The sequence below is a fragment of the Myotis nattereri genome (assembly GCF_964212035.1).
Source record: "Myotis nattereri genome assembly, chromosome: 14".
Lineage (NCBI taxonomy): Eukaryota > Metazoa > Chordata > Mammalia > Chiroptera > Vespertilionidae > Myotis > Myotis nattereri.
This window is the reverse complement of record NC_138089.1, coordinates 28,882,017-28,905,291: the sequence shown is the minus strand read 5'-3', so window position 1 is coordinate 28,905,291 and position 23,275 is coordinate 28,882,017. Positions and strand designations below refer to the sequence as shown.

At 46.1% G+C, this 23,275-nt stretch overlaps 1 protein-coding gene across 1 annotated transcript in view; it reads left to right on the top strand.

Annotated features, from left to right (window-relative positions):
* The window catches only part of LOC308529536 (uncharacterized protein C3orf20), a gene marked incomplete at its 3' end in the record, with an annotated part of 51,802 nt that extends 34,464 nt beyond the window's left edge, over positions 1-17,338 (top strand). Inside the window, exons 11-15 of the mRNA XM_081105675.1 lie at positions 1,596-1,899; positions 3,903-4,010; positions 4,704-4,849; positions 16,545-16,682; positions 17,257-17,338. Of these exons, the coding sequence (XP_080961801.1) occupies positions 1,596-1,899; positions 3,903-4,010; positions 4,704-4,849; positions 16,545-16,682; positions 17,257-17,338 (778 nt within the window). The remainder of the gene's footprint in view (positions 1-1,595; positions 1,900-3,902; positions 4,011-4,703; positions 4,850-16,544; positions 16,683-17,256) is intronic.
* Between the last annotated feature and the right edge of the window lie 5,937 nt (positions 17,339-23,275).

The following is a 23,275-nucleotide window of genomic DNA, read 5'->3' as shown; positions in this document are numbered from 1 at the left end:
CATTGCAGGGACTTTGGCTTTTATTCTAGGAAAGGTGGAAAGCCACTGGAGAGTTTCAAAGAGAGTAGTGACATGATGTGACTCAGATTTTTTTTTTTTTACTTGCAATTGTATTACTTTATTTCATTTTTTAAATTTATACATTCATTGGTTGATTCTTTTTTTTTCTTTATTGATTAAGGTATTACATATGTGTCCTTATCTCCCCATTTCCCCCTGCCCTCCCACTCATGCCCTCACCCCCCTGGTGTCTGTGTCCTTTGGTTAGGTTTATATGCATGCATACAAGTCCTTTGGTTGATCTCTTCCCCTTACCTTCCCTCTGAGGTTTGACGGTTTGATTGATGATTTTCTGTCTTTGGATCTGTTTTTGTTCATCTGTTTATGTTGTTCATTATATTCCACAAATGAGTGAGATCATGTAATATTAATCTTTCTCTGATTGGCTTATTTCGCTTCACATAATGCTCTCCAGGTCCATCCATGCTGTTGCAAATGGTAAGAATGCCTTCTTTTTTACCACAGCATAGTATTCCATTGTATAGATGTACCTATCACAGTTTTTTAATCCACTCATCTGCTGATGGGCGCTTAGGCTGTTTCCAAATCTTAGCTGTGGTGAATTGTGCTGCTATGAACATAGGGGTGCATATATCCAATCTGATTGGTGTTTCTAATTTCTTGGGATATATTCCTAGAAGTGGGATTGCTGGGTCAAATGGGAATTCCATTTTAGTTTTTTGAGAAAACTCCATACTGTTCTCCACAGTGGCTGCACCAGTCTGCATTTTTCTCCACATCCTCGCCAGCACTTGTTGTTTGTTGATTTGTTGATGATAGCCATTCTGACAGGTGTGAGATGGTACCGGATTGTTGTTTTGATATTATCACAGATAAGGGTTTAATCTCCAAGATTTACAGGGAACTCATACAACTTAACAAAAGGAAGATAACTCAATCAAAAAATGGGCAACGGACCTAAATAGATACTTTTTGAAAGAGAACATACGGAAGACCAAAGAGACATATGAAAACATGCTCAAAGTCACTAATCATCTGAGAGATGCAAATTAGATTAAAAAAATTTTTATTTATTTCAGAAAAGGAGAGAGAGACAGAAATATCAATGATGAGAGAGAATCATTGATTGGCTGCCTCCTGCACACCCCCGACTGGGGATCTAACCCGCAACCCGGGCATGAGCCCTTGACCAAAATCAAACCCCCTTCAGTCCGCAGGCCAATGCTCCATCCACTGAGCCAAACTGGCCAGGGCTGCATCTTTCTTGAGTGGAGAGCAGACAGGCTTGCTGATAGGTTGGATAGGACATGAGGTTTAAGAGAAAGAAAGGAGTTCAGGATGACTACAAAGCTTGTGTTGGATGGATGAACAATTGAGTTGCTTGTTACTTGAGGATACAGAGGCCCAGAAAGATTAGGGGACCCATTCAAGGCAGTGCTGCAAGGAGATAGGGGGCATGCTGATGGCGGAGGCCAGGGTTGAACTGCCCGCGGCCTAGACTCCACAGCAGTGGGGCCTTTGTCCATGTGGAGTCAGGGCCCACTGAGCGCCAGCCCACTCACTCCTTCTTGCAGGGGGAGGGCCACAGAGATGCGCAGCCACACCAGGAGGGCTGCCTCACCCTCTGACTGCCCACTGGTGCTGCGGAAGCTCATTTGTAAGGAAGACATCCGCGCTGGCTGCAAGTGCATAGTGAAGCCACCCCTGGTATCTGATGTGGAGCTGGAACGTTTCCTGTCAGTGCCCCGTGACCCCAGCCAGGTGCTGGTGTTCGGAATTGTGTCAAGCCACATTCCTACCAGCTCAGGACAGCTCCAGTGGCTGCTCAACACACTCTACTGTCACCGGCAGCAGGGCCGTGGCTCACCCTGCATCCAGGTGGGTCCTGGGCCCAGCAGAGGAGCCCCCAGTGCCTGGGGGTGGGGAGGTGGTGAGGGAGGGCTAGGGCTGCTGAGCACCTGGCTGAGAGATTGCCTCTCCACTTCGGTACAGGGTCCTCTTTCACTTCCTTTGCTCCTTGGGGCCTTTGCACACACTCTTCCTACTGTTTGCTGTGGTTCTCTCCCGTTCATCCCCCTGTCCCAGGACGAATGTCACCGCATCAAGTGGTTGTCCTTTCTGACCTTGAGACAAAGTCAGGCCCCTGTTGTTTTCTTCCAAAGCACACACCGCAGTTTTTGGTTCTGTGCTGGTGTATTTAAAGCAGAACCACACTCACCTCTAAATGCTCAGGGCTAAGGAATGTTGGTAGATAGTGGCCAAGTACCTACTGTGCGCTGGTCCTGTGCAGGTCTCTGCTCCATGTTGACTTTGACATAGCCCTGGAGGGGCTCCCACATGGTGGGGGTGTAACTACAGCAAGCCCCAATGAGGACCATGAAAAGACAGCTCTAGGCGGGTAGGAACTGTGGAGCAAGAGAACCCCTCTCAAAGGTCTGGGAGAGCCCCCCAGGATGAAAGGGTTTGGGCAGGTGGGTGAGTGTTTCTGGCAGAGGCAGTGTCCTGTGCCAAGGTGAACAGGGGAAAGACCGCTCGAGGTCCCAGTTCATCGTGGGTGAGTCAGTCAGGGGCACATGGAACCACCCCGCCTCCTTGCCACGGAGTCATTTCTAAATCTCATCATCATCCTGAGTCATTAGCCATTCCAACAGTGTTAGCGCAGTTCAAGGGGTGGCCCTGTCCCCAGACCAACTGGAGCAGAGGATGCCACAGGAGCACAGAGCTGTGTGTCCACTTGATGCCTTCCTTCAAACCCTCTTTGTCTTGGTGCCCTCTCAAGTCTATTGTCTTCACCCATCCTCCTCTGGCTGCAGCCCTTAATTCTGATTTTTGTGTATACCCTGGGGACATCCTCTTAAGCCCTCGTCCCAGGAGTGCCACCTTCCTGACCCTGACATACCCACCCTTGGACCTGCACTCCAGCCAGTGCCAGGAGCTTGGCATTGGAACCCTTCAGATCAGACTCCAGAAGGCTTTTTGCTAGTCTCATATATCAATGACACATATGTTTTAAACTTAGAGTTGACTTCAGTTTATTTCAGGGCCATTCATTGTTCACTAATAATTATCCAGAAGCACAGGAATGCATGGTGGTGCTGCCCAGCCATGAGAAGCACAAACGGAGTCAGGGCCTGGCCTGAGCTGGTTGAAGGCCATGGCAGCAGGATGGAGGAGTACAAAGAGCAGGCTTAGAGGGTGTTTTCAGATTGCACTGCCTCTGGCCCCACCACTCAGGGTCTTAAGACAGAAACCTTTCCTGATGTTCTCTTGCTCTAATAGCTGGAACACCAGGTGTGGGTCCAGGTTTCACATTTTAAACTGAAAGGTCAGGCAGTACAATTTTGGTGGCACCTGGAATAAAAGCAGATAAAACCAGAAAATGTCACATTAGCTTTATTAACAACAGCATCCAGAGAAAAGGAGGAGAAAGAGACCAGTTTTACTCCGGATTGACCAGGCCATACCTCAAGATTTGGGTTCAATTCAGTGGGTTTAATGACCAGGAGGTGTGCAGTAGGGCATCCAGCAGGGAGATAGGGGGCAAAAGAATCCTGGAAATGGGTATGCCCAGGAATACCATTCCCATCATCCAATCTTCACATGGTCTCTCTCATGCAGAGGAGACAGGAACATCCCACAGACCCCAGAGGGCCAGGCTAGTGGATGTCACATGGCTGGGGTGATCATCTCTGTGACAGCTTTCACCAATAGAGGGCCCTAAGTGGATCTGAGGACATTCTCTGGGATGCCATGAGTAGGGGTTGAGAAGGGGGTATTGTATAGGGCTCCAGAACTCAGTGGTAACCCAACCTGGCTGAGAATGCAGGAATCTAAGTGCATCCTCTTGGCATGGAGGTGATGGGCATTCATTCTCTTGGCAGTGCCAGCATGACCCCTACCGCCTACTGCGATATGACCTCAACAGCCCACTGCAGAAGGACCCACCCCTGCTGGTGAAGAAGTATGCTGTGATGCAGGGGATGGTTCTGGTGAGCCGGAGCCCAGCAGGGGACTCACCACCAACTACCAGCTGCCCCGGTCTCTATAGCCCCTACCCTTGTGGAGTCACAGATGTGGGAGGGGGTTTTCTCCCAGCCTGGCCTCCTGTCTCCACATTGACCCCATGTCCCCAATCCCAGGAGACTTGAGCACTTAACTGGAAAGTCAAATTCTCTTTATATGTTTGTAGATTTTAAATAACATAAAAAGGCTATTTCCTTTTGTTTGTTTTTTGTCCATGACAAATAACAAATGAATATCCATACTAATGACTATCCTTGCACAGAAATCAGAGAGTGGGAGCATGGAGGGCTATAGAGCAAGATCCTTGCCCTCAAGGGGCTCCTATCCCATGGGACAAGCTGATCAGTGTATCAGAGTGGGTTTGAGGCCAGCTCCCTGGGAGCAGGAAGACACCCTCTGGCCTCAGAGTTCTGGGAGGTCTTGTATATGAAGTGACATTTGAGCTGGTCCATCTGGCAGAGGGGAGAGGCTGGGATGATGGGCGTCTGACCTGAGGGACATAGACAGAGGACAGGCTTAGCCACACCTCAGTGGGTGACTTGGGAAGGTTAACACCTCTTCCCGGGCACCAAAGAGAGGCCTGGATTCTGGCACAGGCTCTGAGAGTTTCAGTGCTGATGTGCTGAGGGCCTCTCCTTTGTTTCCTTCCTGTCTGTCAGCAGATGTTCGCTGGGGGGAAGCTCCTGTTTGGGGGCTGTGTTTTGAATGGATACGGCTTCAGCAAGCAGAATCTGCTGAAACAGATCTCCCAGGCTCGGCAGGACTGCAAGATGGGCTACTTCATGCCAGAGAACTACAAGTTTAGGTACAATGGGAAAAGCTCGGACCGAGAAGGATGGCGGCAGGCAAGGGTGGGTCCACAGTAGAAGCTGGCATGGAAGGACTTTGCGGGTGGGCTGGGTGGGAATGTGAGCAGGCTGTGAGGGGGTGTGCCAGGCCGTGCTGTTGGTTTCTTCGGGACACAGGCCTTGGAAAAGGGCCCTCTTGGAGAAAGAGGGACACAGAATCATTTGCCCAGTGCTGGTTTCTGTAGGGAAATCATGGAGACGGGCATTTGGGTAGGGTCCCTAGGGACACCCCGTCTTTTGCCCCATTGCACCCCACTCCATCCTGTGTGTGATCCAAGCCCTGCCTCTACTTTGTTCACTGGCAGGGCCACATGGGCAAGGACCATTCATGGAGTGATCTCAGGTCCTGGTAAAAGGAATTGGGGTGGCCTGGCTTAAGTCTGCCTCTCGGCCTCGGAGCTCTGGCTTTTCAACCAGGTGATGCTCATTACAGAGCATAACTGGGGCCCAGCTTGGGTGAGATGTACAAAGACAGATCTCTGGACTCAGGAAGCATACAGCCTGGTCCATTGCTAAGGCTGTATTAGGCGAAAGGAGCGGATTCTAGAATGCCTGGGCCATGTGGTGCAGCAGACTGACTGGGTCAGGGGTCCAACGATGAGGTTGGAGCCCCTGCTCTGCTCTTCACCATCTGGGTGACTATGGCCTAATCCATTTGCCTTCCTAAGCCTACTTTCCTCCCCTTCAAATAAGGGTGATGATACCCACCTCACCGGGTTGTTGTGGAGATCTTCTGGAAGTATGTTTGCTGGAGTGCTTTATCAACCTGCGTGCAGACATAGGCTTGCCTATGATTGCACCCCCACTGCACTGAGTTGGGCATCCCCCACTCCCACAAGGCCCCTCAGCTTTCTAGGAGTCCTGACTCCAGTCTCTCCCTCATGTGCTGAGTTGGGGCTTGTCAGAATGTCTGCCAGATCCAAAAGAGGTTTGGGGGAATTTGCTCCAGAGAAACCATGGAGGTTACACCATGACCCAACTATCCTGGAATGCTTAGTGGAGGATGCAAGGTCTAGAGGGGGCTATGGATGTTGGGAAGATGCAGAGAGAAAAGCCACTGAGAGCCTCAAGGCTTTGCTAACTCTGTCCTCGGGTACCTCTACAGCTCCTGCAAAAGAGGCATCAAGCCAGGTCCTGGGAAGAGAGTGTGAGTTCCGTGTGTGCACAGGGACAGGGCGTGGCAGAGCTGACCCTCAAACCTCCCTGTCCCAAGCTGCCTCCCCGCCTCCACAGCCAGTAGCTGCCCCTACCAGCCATGGAAGTTATCAGCAAGGCTTGGTGCAGCTCCGGGGTTTGGTGGCACTGTGAGAGCCACTCTGTTAGGAGACCCAGAGACATGTGAGGTGTAGGCCAGACATGGTTGGTGAGATAAGACTTGTCAGCTTGTGAAGAGGAGAAAGTAGAAACCTGCCAGAATGAGGCAGTACCAGCTCTTCATGTGTTAGGATGCCACTGTGGACCCATTCATGAGTCCTAGGAAGACCTGTGGGAGTAGGGTCCTCTGCTGAAGGAGAAGCAGGCACTGGATAAGCAGGGGAAGGGCATGTTGTGGGAAGCTTCGGTGACTTGATCATATAGGCAGTGGGGAGCCATTGAAGGTTATTGAGCTGGGGAGAAGCTTGATCAGAATTGGCTCTTATTTATTTTATTTTTCAGTTTCTTTTTTAAATTTATCTTTATTGTTGAAATTATTACAGTACTTTCCTCCCCTGCACCCCCACTGACACCCTCCATCCCGTTCCTGCACCTCCTCCCCAGGCCTTCATCGCACTATTGTCTGTGTCCGTGGCTTATACATATATGTATATAAGTTTTTTTTTGTTTGTTTTTTTAAATTTTTTATTGCTTAAAGTATTACAAAGAGTATTACATATGTCTCCTTTTTTTCCCCCGCCCTTGACAATCCCCTGGCCTCCCCTACCCCCCAGTGTCTTATGTCCATTGGTTATGCTTATATGCATGCATACAAGTCCTTCGGTTGATCTCTTACCCCCCCCCCCACCTGCCCCCCAACTCTCCCCAGCCTTCCCGCTGTAGTTTGACAGTCTGTTCGAGGCAGCTCTGCCTCTGTATCTATTTTTGTTCATAAGTTTATAATGGTCTTTATTATCCATAAGTGAGTGAGATCATGTGGTATTTTTCCTTCATTGACTGGCTTATTTCACTTAGCATAATGCTTTCCAGTTCCATCCATGCTGTTGCAAATGGTAAGAGTTCCTTCTTTTTTACAGCAGCATAGTATTCCATCGTGTAGATGTGCCACAGTTTTCTAATCCATTCATCTACTAATGGGCACTTAGGCGGTTTCCAGATCTTAGCTATGGTGAATTGTGCTGCTATGAACATAGGGGTGCATATATCCTTTCTGATTTGTGTTTCTGGTTTCTTGGGATATATTCCTAGAAGTGGGATCACGGGGTCAAATGGGAGTTCCATTTTTTGTTTTTTGAGGAAACTCCATACTGTCTTCCATAGTGTCTGCACCAGTCTGCATTCCCACCAGCAGTGCACGAGTGTTCCTTTTTCTCCACATCCTCTCCAGCACTTGTCGTATGTTGATTTGTTGATGATAGCCGTTCTGACAGGTGTGAGATGGTACCTCATTGTTGTTTTGATTTGCATCTCTTGGATGATTAGTGACTGAGCATGTTTTCATATGTCTCTTGGCTTTCTGAATGTCCTCTTTTGAAAGGTGTCTATTTAGGTTCTTTGCCCATTTTTTGATTGGATTGTTTATCTTCCTTTTGTTAAGTTGTATGAGTTCCCTATAAATGTTGGAGATTAAACCCTTATCAGTGATAGCATTGGCAAATATGTTCTCCCATGTAGTGAGCTTTCTTGTTGTTTTGTTGATGGTTTCTTTTGCTGTGCAGAAGCTTTTTATTTTGATGTAGTCCCATTTGTTTATTTTCTCTTTAGTTTCCAATGCCCTAGGATCTATATTGGTGAAGAAATTGCTTCGGCATATGTCTGAGATTTTGTTGCCTTTGGATTCTTCTAGTATTTTTATGTCTTTATTTAAGTCCTTAATCCATTTTGAGTTTATTTTTGTGTATGGTGTAAGTTGGTGTTCTAGTTTCATTTTCTTCCATGTATCTGTCCAATTTTCCCAACACCATTTATTGAAGAGACTATCTTGACTCCATTTTATGTTCTTGCCTCCTTTGTCAAATATTAATTGATCATATTGGTTCGGGCCGATTTCTGGGCTCTCTATTCTATTCCATTGATCTATATGTCTGTTCTTGTGCCAGTACCAGGCAGTTTTGAGAACAGTGGCTTTGTAATACAGCTTGATATCTGGTATTGAGATCCCACCTACTTTGTTCTTTCTCAGGATCGCTGCAGCTATTCGGGGTCGTTTTTTATTCCAGATGAATTTTTGGAGAGTTCGTTCTAGGTCTGTGAAATATGCTGTTGGTATTTTAATGGGAAGTGCGTTGAATTTATAGATTGCTTTGGGTAGTATGGACATTTTAATGATGCTGATTCTACCAATCCAAGAACATGGTATGTTCTTCCATCTGTTTATGTCTTCCTATATCTCTTTTTTCAACGCCCTATAGTTTTCTGAGTAGAGGTCTTTTACCTCTTTAGTTAAGTTTATTCCTAGGTAGCTTAATTTTTTTGGTGCGATGGTAAATGGGATTTTTTTTAGTCTCTCTTTCTGCAAGTTCACTATTGGTGTATAGAAATGCTATAGATTTCTTGGCGTTAATTTTGTATCCTGCTACATTGCCAAATTCTTTTATTAAGTCTAATAGTTTTTTGATGGAGTCTTTAGGGTTTTTTATGTATAATATCATGTCATCTGCAAATAAAGACAGTTTTACTTCTTTTCCAATTTGGATGCCTTGTATTTCTTCTTCTTGTATAATTGCAATGGCTAATACTTCCAGTACTATGTTGAACAGGAGTGGTGAGAGTGGGCATCCCTGTCTTGTTCCTGTTCATAAGGGAAATGGTGTTAGTTTTTGTCCATTGAGTATGATGTTGGCTGTGGGTTTGTCATATATGGCTTTTATTATGTTGAGGTATGATCCTTCTATTCCCACCTTGCTGAGAGTTTTTATCAAAAATGGGTGTTGGATTTTGTCAAATGCTTTTTCTGCATCAATTGATATGAGTTTTTTTTCTTTCATTTTGTTTATGTGATGTATCACGTTTATTGGTTTGCGGATACTGTACCATCCTTGCATCCCTGGGATAAATCCTACTTGGTCATGGTGTATGATCTTTCTGATGTACTGCTGGATCTGATGTGCTAAGATTTTGTTGAGGATTTTGGCATCTATGTTCATGAGGGATATTGGCCTGTAATTCTCTTTCATTGTGTTGTCTTTACCTGGTTTTGGTATTAGGGTGATGCTGGCTTCATAGAATGAGCTTGGAAGTGTTCCTTCCTCTTGAATTTTTTGTAGTAGTCTGAGGAGGAGAGGTTTTAGTTCTTCCTTGAATGTTTGGTAAAACTCCCCTGTGAAGCTTTCTGGTCCTGGGCTTTTGTTTGCTGGAAGCTTTTTGATGACTGCTTCAATTTCTTCCATAGTTATTGGCCTGTTGAGATTTTTAGATTCTTCCTGATTAAGTTTTGGAATGTTGTATTTTTCTAGGAATATGTCCATTTCCTCCAGGTTGTCTAGTTTGTTGGAGTAGAGTTGTCCATAGTATTTTTTAACAATCATTTGTATTTCTGTGGGGTCTGTTGTTATTTCGCCTCTATCATTTCTGATTTTGTTTATTTGGGTCCTCTCTCTTTGCTTCTTGGTGAGCCTGGCTAGAGGTTCGTCAATCTTGTTTATCCTTTCAAAGAACCAGCTCTTGGTTTCATTGATTTTCTGTATAGTTTTTTTGGTCTCTATGTCATTTATTTCTGCTCTAATCTTTGTTATCGCCTTCCTTCTGCTCACTCTGGGCTTTTCTTGTTGCTCTCTTTCTAATTCTTTGAGATGTAGATTTAGATGATTTACTACCATTTTTTCTTGTTTGTTGAGATAGGCCTGTAGAGCTATAAACTTCCCTCTCCGGACTGCTTTCATTGTGTCCCAAAGGTTTTGGATTGTTGTGTTTTCATTGTCATTAGTTTCCAGGATGTTTTTAATTTCTTCTTTGATCTCATTTGTAACCCAATCAATATTTAATAACATGCTATTCAGCTTCCAAGTGTTTGAGTATTTTGAGTTGTTTTTATTGTAGTTTATTTCTAATATTATGGCCTTGTGGTCTGAGAAGATGCTTGGTATGATTTCAGTCTTCTTGAATTTGGGGAGGCTTTGTTTGTGACCCAATATGTGGTCTATTTTTGAAGATGTCCCATGAGCACTTGAGAAGAACCTATATTTTGTGGCTTTGAGGTGAAGTGTTTTGAAGATGTCAATTAAGTCCATCTGATCTAGTGAGCCATTTAGGATTGCTGTTTCTTTGCCGATTTTTTTGTCTAGAGGATTTATCCCGTGATGTCAGTGGTGTATTAAAGTCCCCTACTATGATTGTATTGTTGTCGATCTCTCCCTTGATATCTTCCAGGAATTTTCTTATGTATTTGGGTGCTTCTGCATTGGGTGCATATATGTTTATCAGGGTTATATCCTCTTGTTGTATTGATCCCTTTAATATTATGAAGTGGCCTCCCTTATCTCTTGTTATGGCCTTCACTTTGAGGTCTATTTTGTCCGATATAAGTATTGCTACCCCAGCTTTTTTTTCATTTCCATTTGCCTGAAAGATGTTTTCCCATCCATTCACTTTCAGTCTGTGTGAGTCCCTTCTTCTGAGGTGGATCTCCTGTAGACAGCAAATATATGGGTCATGTTTTTTATCCATTCAGCCACTCAATGTCTTTTGATTGGACCATTTAGTCCATTTATGTTTAAAGTTATTATTTAAAGGTACTTGTTTGTAGCCATTTCTATTTTTTGTTGCTGTTTTCTTTCTGAGCTTTTTATTTCTTCTTTTTACACCAGTCCCTTTAGCATTTCTTGCATTGCTGGCTTGGTAGTGATAAACTCCCTTAGCCTTTTTTTTGTCTGTGAAGCTTCTTATTTTCCCTTCAATTTTGAATGATAGCCTTGCTGGATAGAGTATTATTGGATTCAGTCCTTTGCTTTGCATCACTTTGTAAATTTCTGTCCATTCTTTTCTGGCCTGATGTGTTTCTGTTGAGAAATCATTTGATAATCTAATGGGAGATCCCTTGTATGTAACTTTCCGTCTCTGTCTTGCAGCCTTTAAGATTCTCTCTTTGTCCTGAACATTTGCTATGGTAATTAGGATGTGTCTTGTTGTAGGTCTTTTCGGGTTCACCTTGTTTGGGACTCTCTGTGCTTCTGTGACTTTTTTCTTCCCCACCTCGGAAGTTTTCTGATATTATTTCTTCAAATAGGTTTTCTAAGTCTTGTTCCTCTTTCTATTGTTCTGGCACCCCTATTATTCGTATGTTGTTTGGTTTCATGTTGTCCCATAGCTCCCTTAGGCTCTCCTCCTGTCTTTTAATTTTTTTCGCCAATTGCTGTTCAGTTTGGGTGTGTTTTGTTTCCCTGTCTTCTAATTCGCTAATTCGGTTCTCCACTTCTCCTAGTCTACTGTTGAAACTTTCAATGGTGTTTCTGTTTTTTATTTTTTTTTAAATTTATTTATTTATTTATTTTGTGTGTGTTTTTTTCTTAATTAAATCTTTATTGTTCAGATTATTACATTGGTTCCTCTTTTTTCCCACCATAACTCCCCTCCACCCAGTTCCCACCCCACCCTCCACCCTCACTCCCCACCCACTGTTCTCATCCATAGGTGCATGATTATTGTCCAATCTCTTCCCACACCCCCCACACCTCTTCCCCCCCCCCCCCCAAGAATAGTCAGTCCATTCCCTTTCTGTGTCCCTGATTCTATTATAATCACCAGTTCATACTGTTCATCAGACTATTTATTCACTTGATTTTTAGATTCACTTGTTGATGGATGTGTATTTGTTGTTCATAATTTGTATCTTTACCTTTTTCTTCTTCTTCCTCTTCTTAAAGGATACCTTTCAGCATTTCATATAATACTGGTTTGGTAGTGATGAACTCCTTTAGCTTTTCCTTATCTGTGAAGCTCTTTATCTGACCTTCAATTCTGAATGATAGCTTTGCTGGATAAAGTAATCTTGGTTGTAGGTTCTTGCTATTCATCACTTTGAATATTTCTTGCCACTCCCTTCTGGCCTGCAAAGTTTCTGTTGAGAAATCAGCTGACAGTCGTATGGGTACTCCCTTGTAGGTAACTGACTGTTTTTCTCTTGCTGCTTTTAGGATACTCTCTTTGTCTTTTGCTCTTGGCATTTTAATTATGATGTGTCTTGGTGTGGTCCTCTTTGGATTCCTTTTGTTTGGGGTTCTCTGTGCTTCCTGGATTGGAAGTCTATATTTCTTTCCACAGGTAGGGGAAGTTTTCTGTCATTATTTCTTCAAATAGGTTTTCAATATCTTGCTCTCTCTCTTCTTCTGGCACCCCTATAATTCGGATGTTGGTACACTTGAAGTTGTCCCAGAGGCTCCTTACACTATCTTCGTATTTTGGATTCTTTTTTCATTTTGCTTTTCCGGTTGGGTGTTTTTTGCTTCTTCATATTTCAAATCTTTGACTTGATTCTGCTATTGGAAGTCTGTATAATATTCTTTATTTCAGTCAGTGTATGCTTAATTTCTAGTTGGTCCTTTATCACAACATTGGGGGTCTCACTAGATTTCTTGAGGATCTCACTACATTTATCGGCGGTTTCTAGAAAATTCTTGAAAAACCTAAAAAGTGTGGTTTTGAACTCTATATCCAGTAGTTTGCTTTCCTCCATTTCTGTTATTTGTGTCCTGTTTCTTTGTCTCGGCATTTTTTATGCTTTGCTGTGTCGATAGAGTGGATTTCTGTGCTAAGTGTCCCAATTACCTGAGGTAGACACTCTTGGTACACCCCCTTGTGGGCTTTATGCACAGTCTTGTTGTAGTTAAGTCTTGATTGTTGTAGGTAACACTGGGAGGATTTGACCTCCAGGCCAATTGGCTGTGAGAATCAGCTGTGTCTACGGTGGGAGGACTTCTGTGCTGAAGACACCCTTATGGGGCAAGACTTGCTTCAGTGGGGCTTTGGTGCTCACTGAGTCTGCCCCCTGAGTGTGTCCCTTATAGATCTGAGGAGTTGTAATTGGATGGTCCCACTCTGACCACTGGGTACACTGGCTCTTGGATCTAAGGAGGTGCTAATCTAGCCTTTGCCTGAGGCTACCCAGCAGAAGCCAGCTGTAAAACAATGCAAGTTTCCCTGGGGCCTTGGGGCAGCTGCAGTTTGTTAAGTTATTTTCAGGTTACAAAGGGCCAGGCCTTTCATATGCAAAAGCCTCCATTCATGGCTTGGGCGGGGCGGGGTCCCAGGGGATCAATAGGGCAGGCCGAGTGAGCCAGCAGTATGGCTGCTCTCAGTCCTGCCTTCAGAGGTCCTGGCAATCGCCAAGAGTGCCTCCGAGAGAAAGCTGCCCTTGAGTTCCAACAGATGCCAGACATTCCCGTTTTCCCGTATGAGTCTGGGTTCACAGAGACTCACCCAGAACTGGAGCTCAGAGCCTGAGACTCCCTCCCGATTGAAAAAGACAATTGTGTCCTCAGCCACCAGCCCTCTCCGCATGCACCTCTGCACCTTTGTATTTACTTCAGCACCGCACCTCCTCTGAGTCTTGGTATGCTTTTCTCTTTCCTTCTAGTTGTAGAAATTCCACTCAGCCAGCCTTCCTGTGGTTCTGGATGATGTCCGTTATGTCTTTTAGTTGTATTTTTGAAGTGGTTGTGTGAGGCAGCAATCTCCAGTGTTTACCTATGCCGCCATCTTGGTTTCTCCTCAATGGTGTTTTTTATTGCAGCTATATCACTCTTCATTTCTTCTTGGTTCTTACATAACTTACTGATTTTTTCATCTGTTTCTTCTTGCTTCTTGCATAAATAGTTGATTTTTTCCTCCATCTGGTTTATGCATTCTAGAACCCTTAATCTAAATTCTTTTTCTGTCATGCTGTATGCCTCGGTTTCACTTAGCTGCTTTTCTGGCGAGTCCTCCTTTTCTTTCCTTTGGGGGTTTCTTTGTCTACCCATGTTTGATCTCACCAACATATCTAGATGTTGAGTTGTTCAGTGGCTGCTCCCTGGGTGGCAGTGGCTCCTGGGGCTGCGGTTACTCCTTGGGTAGTTGTGGTAGCAGCTGCTCCTCAGTTGGGAGCAGCTCCAGTGGTGGGTGCTGTTCACTGCTGTGGTGGCTCCTCTGGCTGGTGTTGGGAGGCTTCACACACATCTGCCGTTCCTCAGACAGAGGGTGTGGCGAACAGGAGGCTGCTGTTCCTTGGATGGGGGCGGGGTACACAAACAACTGTTACTCCTTCAAATTGTTACTTTTAATCTCTTAAGCGGCCTCAGGGCAAGGTGTTTTCCAATAGGGTGTGTCAACTGTCTTCCCCCCAGGGAAGGCAGATGTCTATATGGCTGTGTGAGGGAATGACTGAGCTGAGGAAACTTGGGGTGTCTGCCTTCTGAGCTCTATCCCCCGAGTCCGCAGTGCTGGCCTTTGTTCTCACAGCTCCAGTCCTCTTCGCCCTCCCTCTACCAGAGCACAAGGTGGGTGGCTCCACAGAGAATGTTTGTGCCTTGGCCCTTTAAGAGGGTGCCTGAACTCCCAGCTGCCACTCCCTGGCCGACAGCACCCCACTGCTTTCCACAGCTTGATGCTATGTGGATACCTTCCTCAACTTTGGTGCTCTCTGCTGGGGAGCCCAGCTCTGGGATTAGATCCCAGAATTCTCAGTGGCACCTCCCACCCCTCCACCACCAGCTGAGATAACTCTCTGGGACTTCAGTTCCCCTCTGTTGGTCATGTCTCTGCTTCTCCTACCAGTCTCTATGCCGGCTCCAACTTCAGTCCTTGGGTATCAGGGTTCTCTCCTGTGAGTTTTCCGTTGATTATTCAGGAAGCCTTCTCGTATTTCAGTTGTAATTCCAGCTTGTTCCTGGGAGCATGACCATGCAGCATCCTCCTACTCTGCCACCATTTTTAATCTCGTGTATATAAATTTTTTTGGTTAATGTCTTGCGCCCCATTGCAGTGTTGTGAAGTCACTTGGACTTTGTGTGTGTGCTCCCCATCGGGCAGGGCGGCAGGGTGAGCTGTGAAGAGAGACGTTAGTTTACTAAATGCTAACATTGTGAATATACCCAGATTCTGTGACCCTGTTTTGGTAGCATTCCATTTTTTATTTTTGGGGGGCCCTTGCAATGCTAGAGGAGACCCCCCTCTCTCTTCTCCCTTTGTCTCTTACCTCTGAACTGCTTTTCCCTTAATCTAGTCGCATAGCGAGGGCTCAAAAAATATGAAGAAACAATGAATGAAAGGGCTGGTCCTGCCTCTCCCATGAACCTAATATGTGCCCTCCAGCTCCCCTCTCTTCTCTTGTCGATAAAATGGGCACCCTGCACTTCCTGTCCCCGAGGGTGCCACCCTGCACTTCCTGTCCCCTAGGGCCACTTCGATGCTCAAAACCATCTTGTAACCCGAACAGTGTTTGCATACAGTGAATGGCTGGAAAGCCTTGAGCTGTGGTGCAAAGGTGAGGAGTGACCACACATATTCATTAGTTTCCTAGAGCAGTGTGACACTTCCACAAACTGAAATGTATTGACTTGCGGTTCAGGAGGCCAGAAGTCTGAGATGCAGGTATGGGCAGGGCAGGCTTCCTCTGAGGGTGCTAGGAAGGATCTAGTTCAGCCCTCCAAGCGCTGGGCATTCCTAGGCTGTGGCTGCACCACTCATCTTTTATTTATTTATTTTTTTAATCCTCACCCAAAGATATTTTTTTCATTGATCCTTAGAGAGTGGAAGGGAGGAAGGAGGGAGGAATGAAAGAGGGAGGGAAGGTGGGAAGGAGGGAGGGAAACATGAATGTGAGAAAGAGACATCAACTGATTGCCTCCCCCATGTGCCCCAGCTGGGGTTGGAGATCAAACCTGAAACTGAAGTACGTGCCCTTGACCAGGAATTGAACCCATGACCCCTTAGTCTACAGGCAAACATTCCAACCACTGAGCCAAACCAGCCAGGACAGCACCACTCATCTTCACATGGTGTTCCCCTATGTGCATGTCTGTGTCCACATGTCCCTTTTTTATAAAGACACCAGGTATATTAGATTGAGGCCCACCCTACTCTAGTATGACTTCTAGCTCACTACATCCGCAGTGACCCTATTTCCTACATCTTGGGGTACTAGGGGTTAGGACTCCTGTATATGAATTTTGGGGGATACAATCCATAACATTGTACATGATGACTTATTTTCTTGGCTTCCTGTTCTCTCCTTTGCTCGTTTGATGGTCAGGCTGTGTGTACAGGTATCGTGGGCATGGAGTTAGGGCAATTCCAATCTGAAAAAGAAGCCAGGGAAGCCAACCCCAGTGAACCTCTGGGTCCCCAGGGGTCAGGCCTCCCTTCACCCTTCCTCTGGAGAAGCACCTGCGCCCTTCTCTCTCTAGGAACTGGAACATTGGGGCGCAGCTCTGAGTGAGGGCTGCTTGCCCAGACACCCCCAGCTCTGGGCCCCCTCTGACTGGGCCTCCACTGAGCACTGCCCTCCCCTTCCTGCCTCCCCAGCAGCGTTTTACCCTCCTTCCTGAGCCTGGATGACACTGACTCAGACAAGAGAACAATTTTGGAAGACATCCAAGGAAGCATCTCCTCGTTGACCGTAGGGGACAAGATGGAGGACTATTTCCCTGAACATGAGAAGAAGTAGGTGGTTTCCCAGCCCAGGGGCTGAGGGGCCCTCTTGTGGTTGGCAGAATAGGCATAACTCCCAGAGGCCACAGGGGGCTAAATGACCTTGGGGAGTCACATCTCCAACAATCTCTGACCTCTGACCTCTTTTATCAACATACTGCCCAGTTGCTCTCCCTGATCTGGTTGGCGGAGATTGAAGCCTTTAAGCTTGTGGTGAAACCCCACACCCCAGACCCATCTGTCTGTCTGAGAAGGGTGGAGACCGCAGGCTGTCTTCCTGCATAAACTTCCTAGACTTGTCAAGTCCACTGACTTGGCCGTATTCACTGTGAAGCAAATCATGTGTCCTGCAAGAGCGTGAAAAATCGCACACTTCTCATGAAAATAGAAAAGCATAACCGTGAGCACCTAGAAAAGTCACAGGTGCACTGGAATCCCAGGTTGAAGCGATGCCAAGAGGACCTCAGCTGTGCAAGGTGGAGGCCATGCTCACCTTGGCCCAGGCCAGCACAGGGATCAAGTGCTGTCCAGACCAGCCCTCTCCACCCATTTCCCAGCATTTGCTTCTCTCTATTTTGATTTTTAGGATGAATCTGCATCCTCTCATCCAAGGCAGGAGGGACAGTAAGAAGATGAACTCTTGGAAGAAACCAGCCTCCAAGAAGTGATGCAGGCCCCTTGACCACCAGAGTGCCAGGCCTGGATGAGGCTCCTCCCTTGCCCACCTGCCCTGCCTCCCCCACCCCCACCCCCACCCCCTTTCTCTGAGCCTCTATGTAATAAACAAGCATGCCTCCAGCATCTGGATGAGGCCATGGGCTAGGCTGGCTCTACAAGGCCAGATGTCCCCAGCAGCTCAGTTCTAGGTCCAGTCCTTGGAAACTAGGGTGCTCTGACCCAGAGCTGCTTCTGTGACCAGTGAAGCAGCCTGGATTCTCCCGCTCCCAAGGAAACAAACCTGACCAGGGGGCCAAGCCAAATGAGACGTTACCATGGGAGGTCTGGGATGGGACTAAACTATGCCCTCCTCCCCTTCACTGGTTGGGAATGGCTCAGGTTCTCGCCCAAGTGGAAAACAGGGTTGTGAGAGAAGAGGGAGAGGGAAGACAGGAAGAAAAATGCAGAACAGAGGGAGACCAAACTAAGGGAGAGACAGGAGAGAGATGATAAGAAGGGAGAGCCCAGGAGGGAGTGTTGGGGGAGAGGGAGCTGAATGGGAGGTGGGAGGGAAGAGGAAATGAGGGAGGAAGGAGAATAAAAGGCAGGAGGAAAAAGGGGGAGAGGGCCCTGGAGTAGGACAGAAGAGGCAGTGACAGGCCACATCCAGGAACCCTTTGGTGGCACCTGGAAAGCCAGAGCCCCTGTGGCCCATTTAGCCCACCCTCATGACCCAAGCTAACAGGCCTGAAGAAGACTTACCAGCATCAATGTCCCAGAGATGGCAGCCCATGGGTGTGCTGATGCCTTCCTGGTGGCACCTGAGAGGCACAGACAGCACACCTGCTCTGGCCCCCTGCTTGTCTGTGGCTCTTCCTAGGAGCAGGGTGAGGACCCCGGAGGGTCTGCCTTGGTCTCCAGGCCTGGAAGAGAGACTTCAGGCCCTGAGCTGTGGGTGGCGTTCAGTGACATGCTCTATACTTGATTACTTGTGCTCCCTTTGTAATAGATGCTTTTTAAATCTGAATTTTTAAGGTTTAATTGTTTAAAATTTATCTTTATCGTTGAAAGTGTTATAGATGTCCTCCTCCCGCACCCCCCCCCCATTAACCCTCTCCGCTCCACACCTGCCCCCATCATTTGTATCATTGAAAGGCTTTTTTTTTTTTTTTTTGATTATACATTTGTCCCCTGGTAATGGATTTGAAATGACGTACTATGTTCTTAAGCCTGATACTTAGGGGTCCTGGGCGTCTTACCACTCTCCCGTCCTCCCCTTCTGAGCACAAGGACACATAGAATTAGAAGGAAGGGGAAGCAAGGTCCACCTCTGTCTAGTCAGCCTGTGCATACTGGATTTACATGTATATGCTGCCTCCGAGGTCTGGGAAACCCAGGGAGAGGCCTGACAGAAGCAGACACAAATCTTCTCTGAAGATGTTTACTCTCAACCCAGACCTCATAGGATTCCCACAGAGAGAACCCAGTTGAATATTAGCTCACAATCCAAAATTTAAAAAGGCACATCAAAGTGAATGAAAACAGATATCAAATATTAAATTGGACATGCAAGACTTTGGATATTGGAATTGTCAGGCACAATGTAAAGTGAATGTTTTCAGTGTTTAAATAAACAGAAGGATCTGAAAACATAAGCAAGGAACAAGATGTTATCAAGCAAGAAAGATATGGACTGAATTTTGCTTCCAGACACATCGGGGTAACTGAGACTGGAGTGTCCTCCTGACACAAACACCAGGAAAGAGAACCAGAGTGTGTTCTATAATCCCTCCAGCTTTCTGCCAGACATGCTTTCTGGATCGTGATATGGAGAAGGAGAGTTCAAGCACAGTATGGAGTATTGCTGAGCTGGGTGACAGATTGGAGTTTGGAGAGACAGCGGTGAATAGAATTTGTGACGCAGAGCATCAGAGAAGAGGGAGCTATGCAGCGAGAACTCAAAATTTGCATAGGGATCTCCTTGAGTCTTCGGCTGCATGCTAAACTGCACATGTTTAGGGTGTGGCTTCGTGAGGTCTGGTAAAGTACTAGATTTCCACAGGTAAAAGAATACCACATACAAAACACCACATATGAAAATTAACTTCAAATGCATCAAGAACCAAATGTAAGACCTAAAACAATGAAACTCTTTGAAGAAAACAGGACAAAAGCATTGTGACATTGGATTTGGCAGTGATTTAATGGATATGACACAAAGGTACAGGCTACAAAAGAAAAAATAGACAAATTGGATTTCATGAAAATTTTAGAAATGTGTGCATCAGAAGACACTCTCCAAGGAATAAAAAGGTAGCCCACAGAATGGGCAAACATATTTGAAAATCATATGCTGATAAGGGATTAATAGCCAGAATATATAGAGAACTTCTAAAACAGCTTAATGCAAGCCGAAACCGGTTTGGCTCAGTGGATAGAGCGTCGGCCTGCGGACTGGGGGGTCCCGGGTTCGATTCCGGTCAGGGGCATGTACCTGGGTTGCGGGCACATCCCCAGTGGGAGGTGTGCAGGAGGCAGCTGATCGATGTTTCTCTCCCATCGATGTTTCTAACTCTCTATCTCTCTCCCTTCCTCTCTGTAAAAAATCAATAAAATATATTTTAAAAAAAATAAAAAAAAAAAAAATAAAACAGCTTAATGCAAAAACTGGGCAAAGGATTTGAATAGTCATTTTTCCAAAGAAGATATACAAATGGCCAATAAACACATGAAAAAAGGCTCAATGTCAGTAGTCAGTAGAGAAATGTAAATCAAAATTATAATGAGTTACCATCTCACACCCATTAGGATAGCTACTATCAAACAGCAAACAGCAAGTGTTGGTGAGGATGTGGAGACAATGGAATCCTTGTGCACTATTGCTGGGAATAGTAAGCTGCTGTGGAAACCAGTATGGGGGGTTCTTCAAATAATTAAAAATAAAATTACTATATGAGCCAGCAATCTTACTTCTAGGCATCCAAAAGAATTGAAGGCAGGTTCTCAAAGAGATATTTGTACACCCATGTTCATAGCAGTATTACAACTAGAGGCCCAATGCACAAAATTCATGCAAAGGCCTTGGCCCTGCTCCTGCCTGCCACCATGGCCAGGGGCCTCAGCCCCCACCCACTGAGGCTTTGTCTGGAAGGAAGGATGTCTGGAAGGATGTCTGGTCTAATTAGCATATTACGCTTTTATTATTATAGACTAGAGGCCTGGTGCACTAATTTGTGCATGAGTGGGGTCCCTTGGCCTGGCCTGTGGGATCAGGCTGAAACCGGCTCTCTGACATCCCCCGAGGGGTCCCGGATTGCAAGAGGGCACAGGCCAGGCCAACGGACCCCACCGGTGCACAATCGGGGCCGAGGAGTGACACCGGAGTTTGGCCAGTCAGGGAGAGACCACGGGAGGGCTCCAGGAGGTGTCCGGCCCATCCTACTCAGTCCCAATCTGCTAGACCCCAGCAGCAAGCTAACCTACCAGTTGACTATCTGCCCCCTGGTGGTCAGTGCATGTCATAGCAAGCAGTTGAGCAGCCTTAGCATATCATTAGCATATTACACTTTGATTGGTTGAACAGCCAACCAGTTGACCAGACATTTAGCATATTTGGCTTTTATTATATAGGAGGATAGCTAAAACATGGCAGTAACCTGTGTCCATTGGCAGAGGAATAGATAAGCAAAATATGGTCTATACATTCAATGGAATATATTCAGCCTTAAAAAGTAATAAAATTCTGCAATGTACTATAACATGGATTAACCTTGAGGACATTAAGCTGAGTAAAATGAGCCACTGACAAAAAGATAAATACTGTATGATTCCATTCATATGAGGTTCCCTAGAGAAATCAAAATCAGAGACAGAAAGTAGAATGGTAGTTGCCAGGGACTGGTGGGAAGAGAGAAATTGTTTAATGGGTATAGAGTTTTAATTTTACAAAATTAAAATATTTATGTGGATAGATGTTTGTAGTGGTTGCAGAACAATGTGAATGTATTTAATACCAGTTAACTGTACTTAAAATCCTTAAGATGGCATCCTTATGTTCATTTATATTTTACCAAAAAAAAACACACACAAAAAAAACCCTTGCCTTGGTCCATGTTGCTAAGTGGTTAGAGTGTTGGCCCATGTACTGAAGGGTCAGGGGTTCAAGTCCAGTCAAGAGCACCTACCTGGGTTACAGGTTCCATCCACGGCCCTGGTCAAGTATGTGCAAAAGGCAACCAATCGATGTGTCTTTCTCACATCGATGTTTCTTTCTCCCTCCCCCTCCCCCTCTCTCTCCCTCTCCCCCTCCCCCTCTCCCTTTTCCTCTCTCTTTCTCTCTCCCTTCTTTCCTTCCACTCTCTCTAAAAATCAATGGAAAAATATCTTTGGGTGAGGATTAACAACAGCAACCAAAATACTCTGAAGCAAACATTTTTCTTAATGGAAACACTTTAAATGCATTCCCCTAAAGTTAGGAACAAGACAAGGGTACTGTTGTCAACACCACTATCCAAATTATATTGGAAATCCTGAACACTGTATGGAAAGAAAAAGAAAGAGCATTTTGGTGAATTCAGTCTGCTATCCCAAACTGCCATAGACTGGGTAGTTAAGCAACAGAAACTTATTTCTCGCTGCCGGGAGCCTGGGAGATTAAGGTCCGAGTGCCAGCATGGTTGGGCTTTGGTAAGGACTCTCTTCCTGGGCATGGCCTTCCTCCTGATACAGCTTACCTTGGTGTATGCTCACAGAACTATGTCTCTTATTCCTCTTAGAAGGGTACCAATCTCATCATGAGGGCTCCACCCTTGTGACAGCATCTAAACCTGATCACCCCCCAAAGACTTCACCTCCAAATGCCATCACATGGGGGCAGGAGGGGGGGTGGGACAGGGCCAGAGTTAGGGCTTCAGCCAAGGAACCTGGGGATGGGAACACACACAAATGTTCAGTCCGCAGCAGAGAGATAAAAGGATGTGGAAGAAAGTGATAAAATTTTCATCTAGAAAACTCAACCAAGAATCCATAGACACACTATTAGAACTATATGGATTTAAAGAGAGAAGAACAGAAGCAGTGGGCCAAGCTGCACGCACACAGTACACAGGTCTTAAACACACAGCACAAGTGGATGAGAAGCAGGAGGTCCATAACACAGCCAGTTATTTAGTGATAGGAGCGAACTGAGGCAGAAGACAGCAGAGTACTTGCCCAAGAGAGGATGGGGCCTCACTGCTGAGAGCCCAGGGGGGCTCAGGAAAATGCGAAATACTAGTAAATCCAAGGCCCCAGTTACTGAGGCCACTTCCAGCCCTCACCCGGAACTGGCAAGTAAATCTCCCTACAAAAACTGAAACCTGCTTCTCCCTGCGTTCCCCCTCCCTCCAAGCCTTGAGACTGTGGGCAAGTGACTTTGGTCTCTGGGCCTCCACGTTCTCATCTATAAAGTGGGGATGATGACAGTCACAACTTCCCAGGGATAGGAGTGGATTGAATAAGGTACTGCAGAGGAAGGACTAAGCTCATGCTCAGTAATCATGGATGAAAAGAAGTATTTATCAATAAAGCGACTAACGAGCCCCTCACCCAACACCAGCCTCACCCAGCAAGGCCCACCTGCTGGCTGCCTCCCAGTCTCCAGCTCCATCAAGGGTTAAGGAGCTTGGCTGCCTGCCTAGGAGCAGGAATGAGGTAGCAGCCCTGGCAGCAGTTGGTGTCTCCCTATCTGTGAGCAATCTCCTCCGCCCCCAGCTCAGGCCTTGGGAAATGAAAGCCCCTCTCCTAGGCTGAAGCTGCACTGCTGGCTGCATCATAATAATTCTCCTGCACAAAGAGAGAAGGATGGGCCCTCCTCTAAGGCTGCTGGCTCTCACTTCCTCAGGTCTCTGGGATGCAGGGGCCCCTGAGCTTGCATGGGGGAGATTGGATCTTTCCATCTCCTGGCCCTG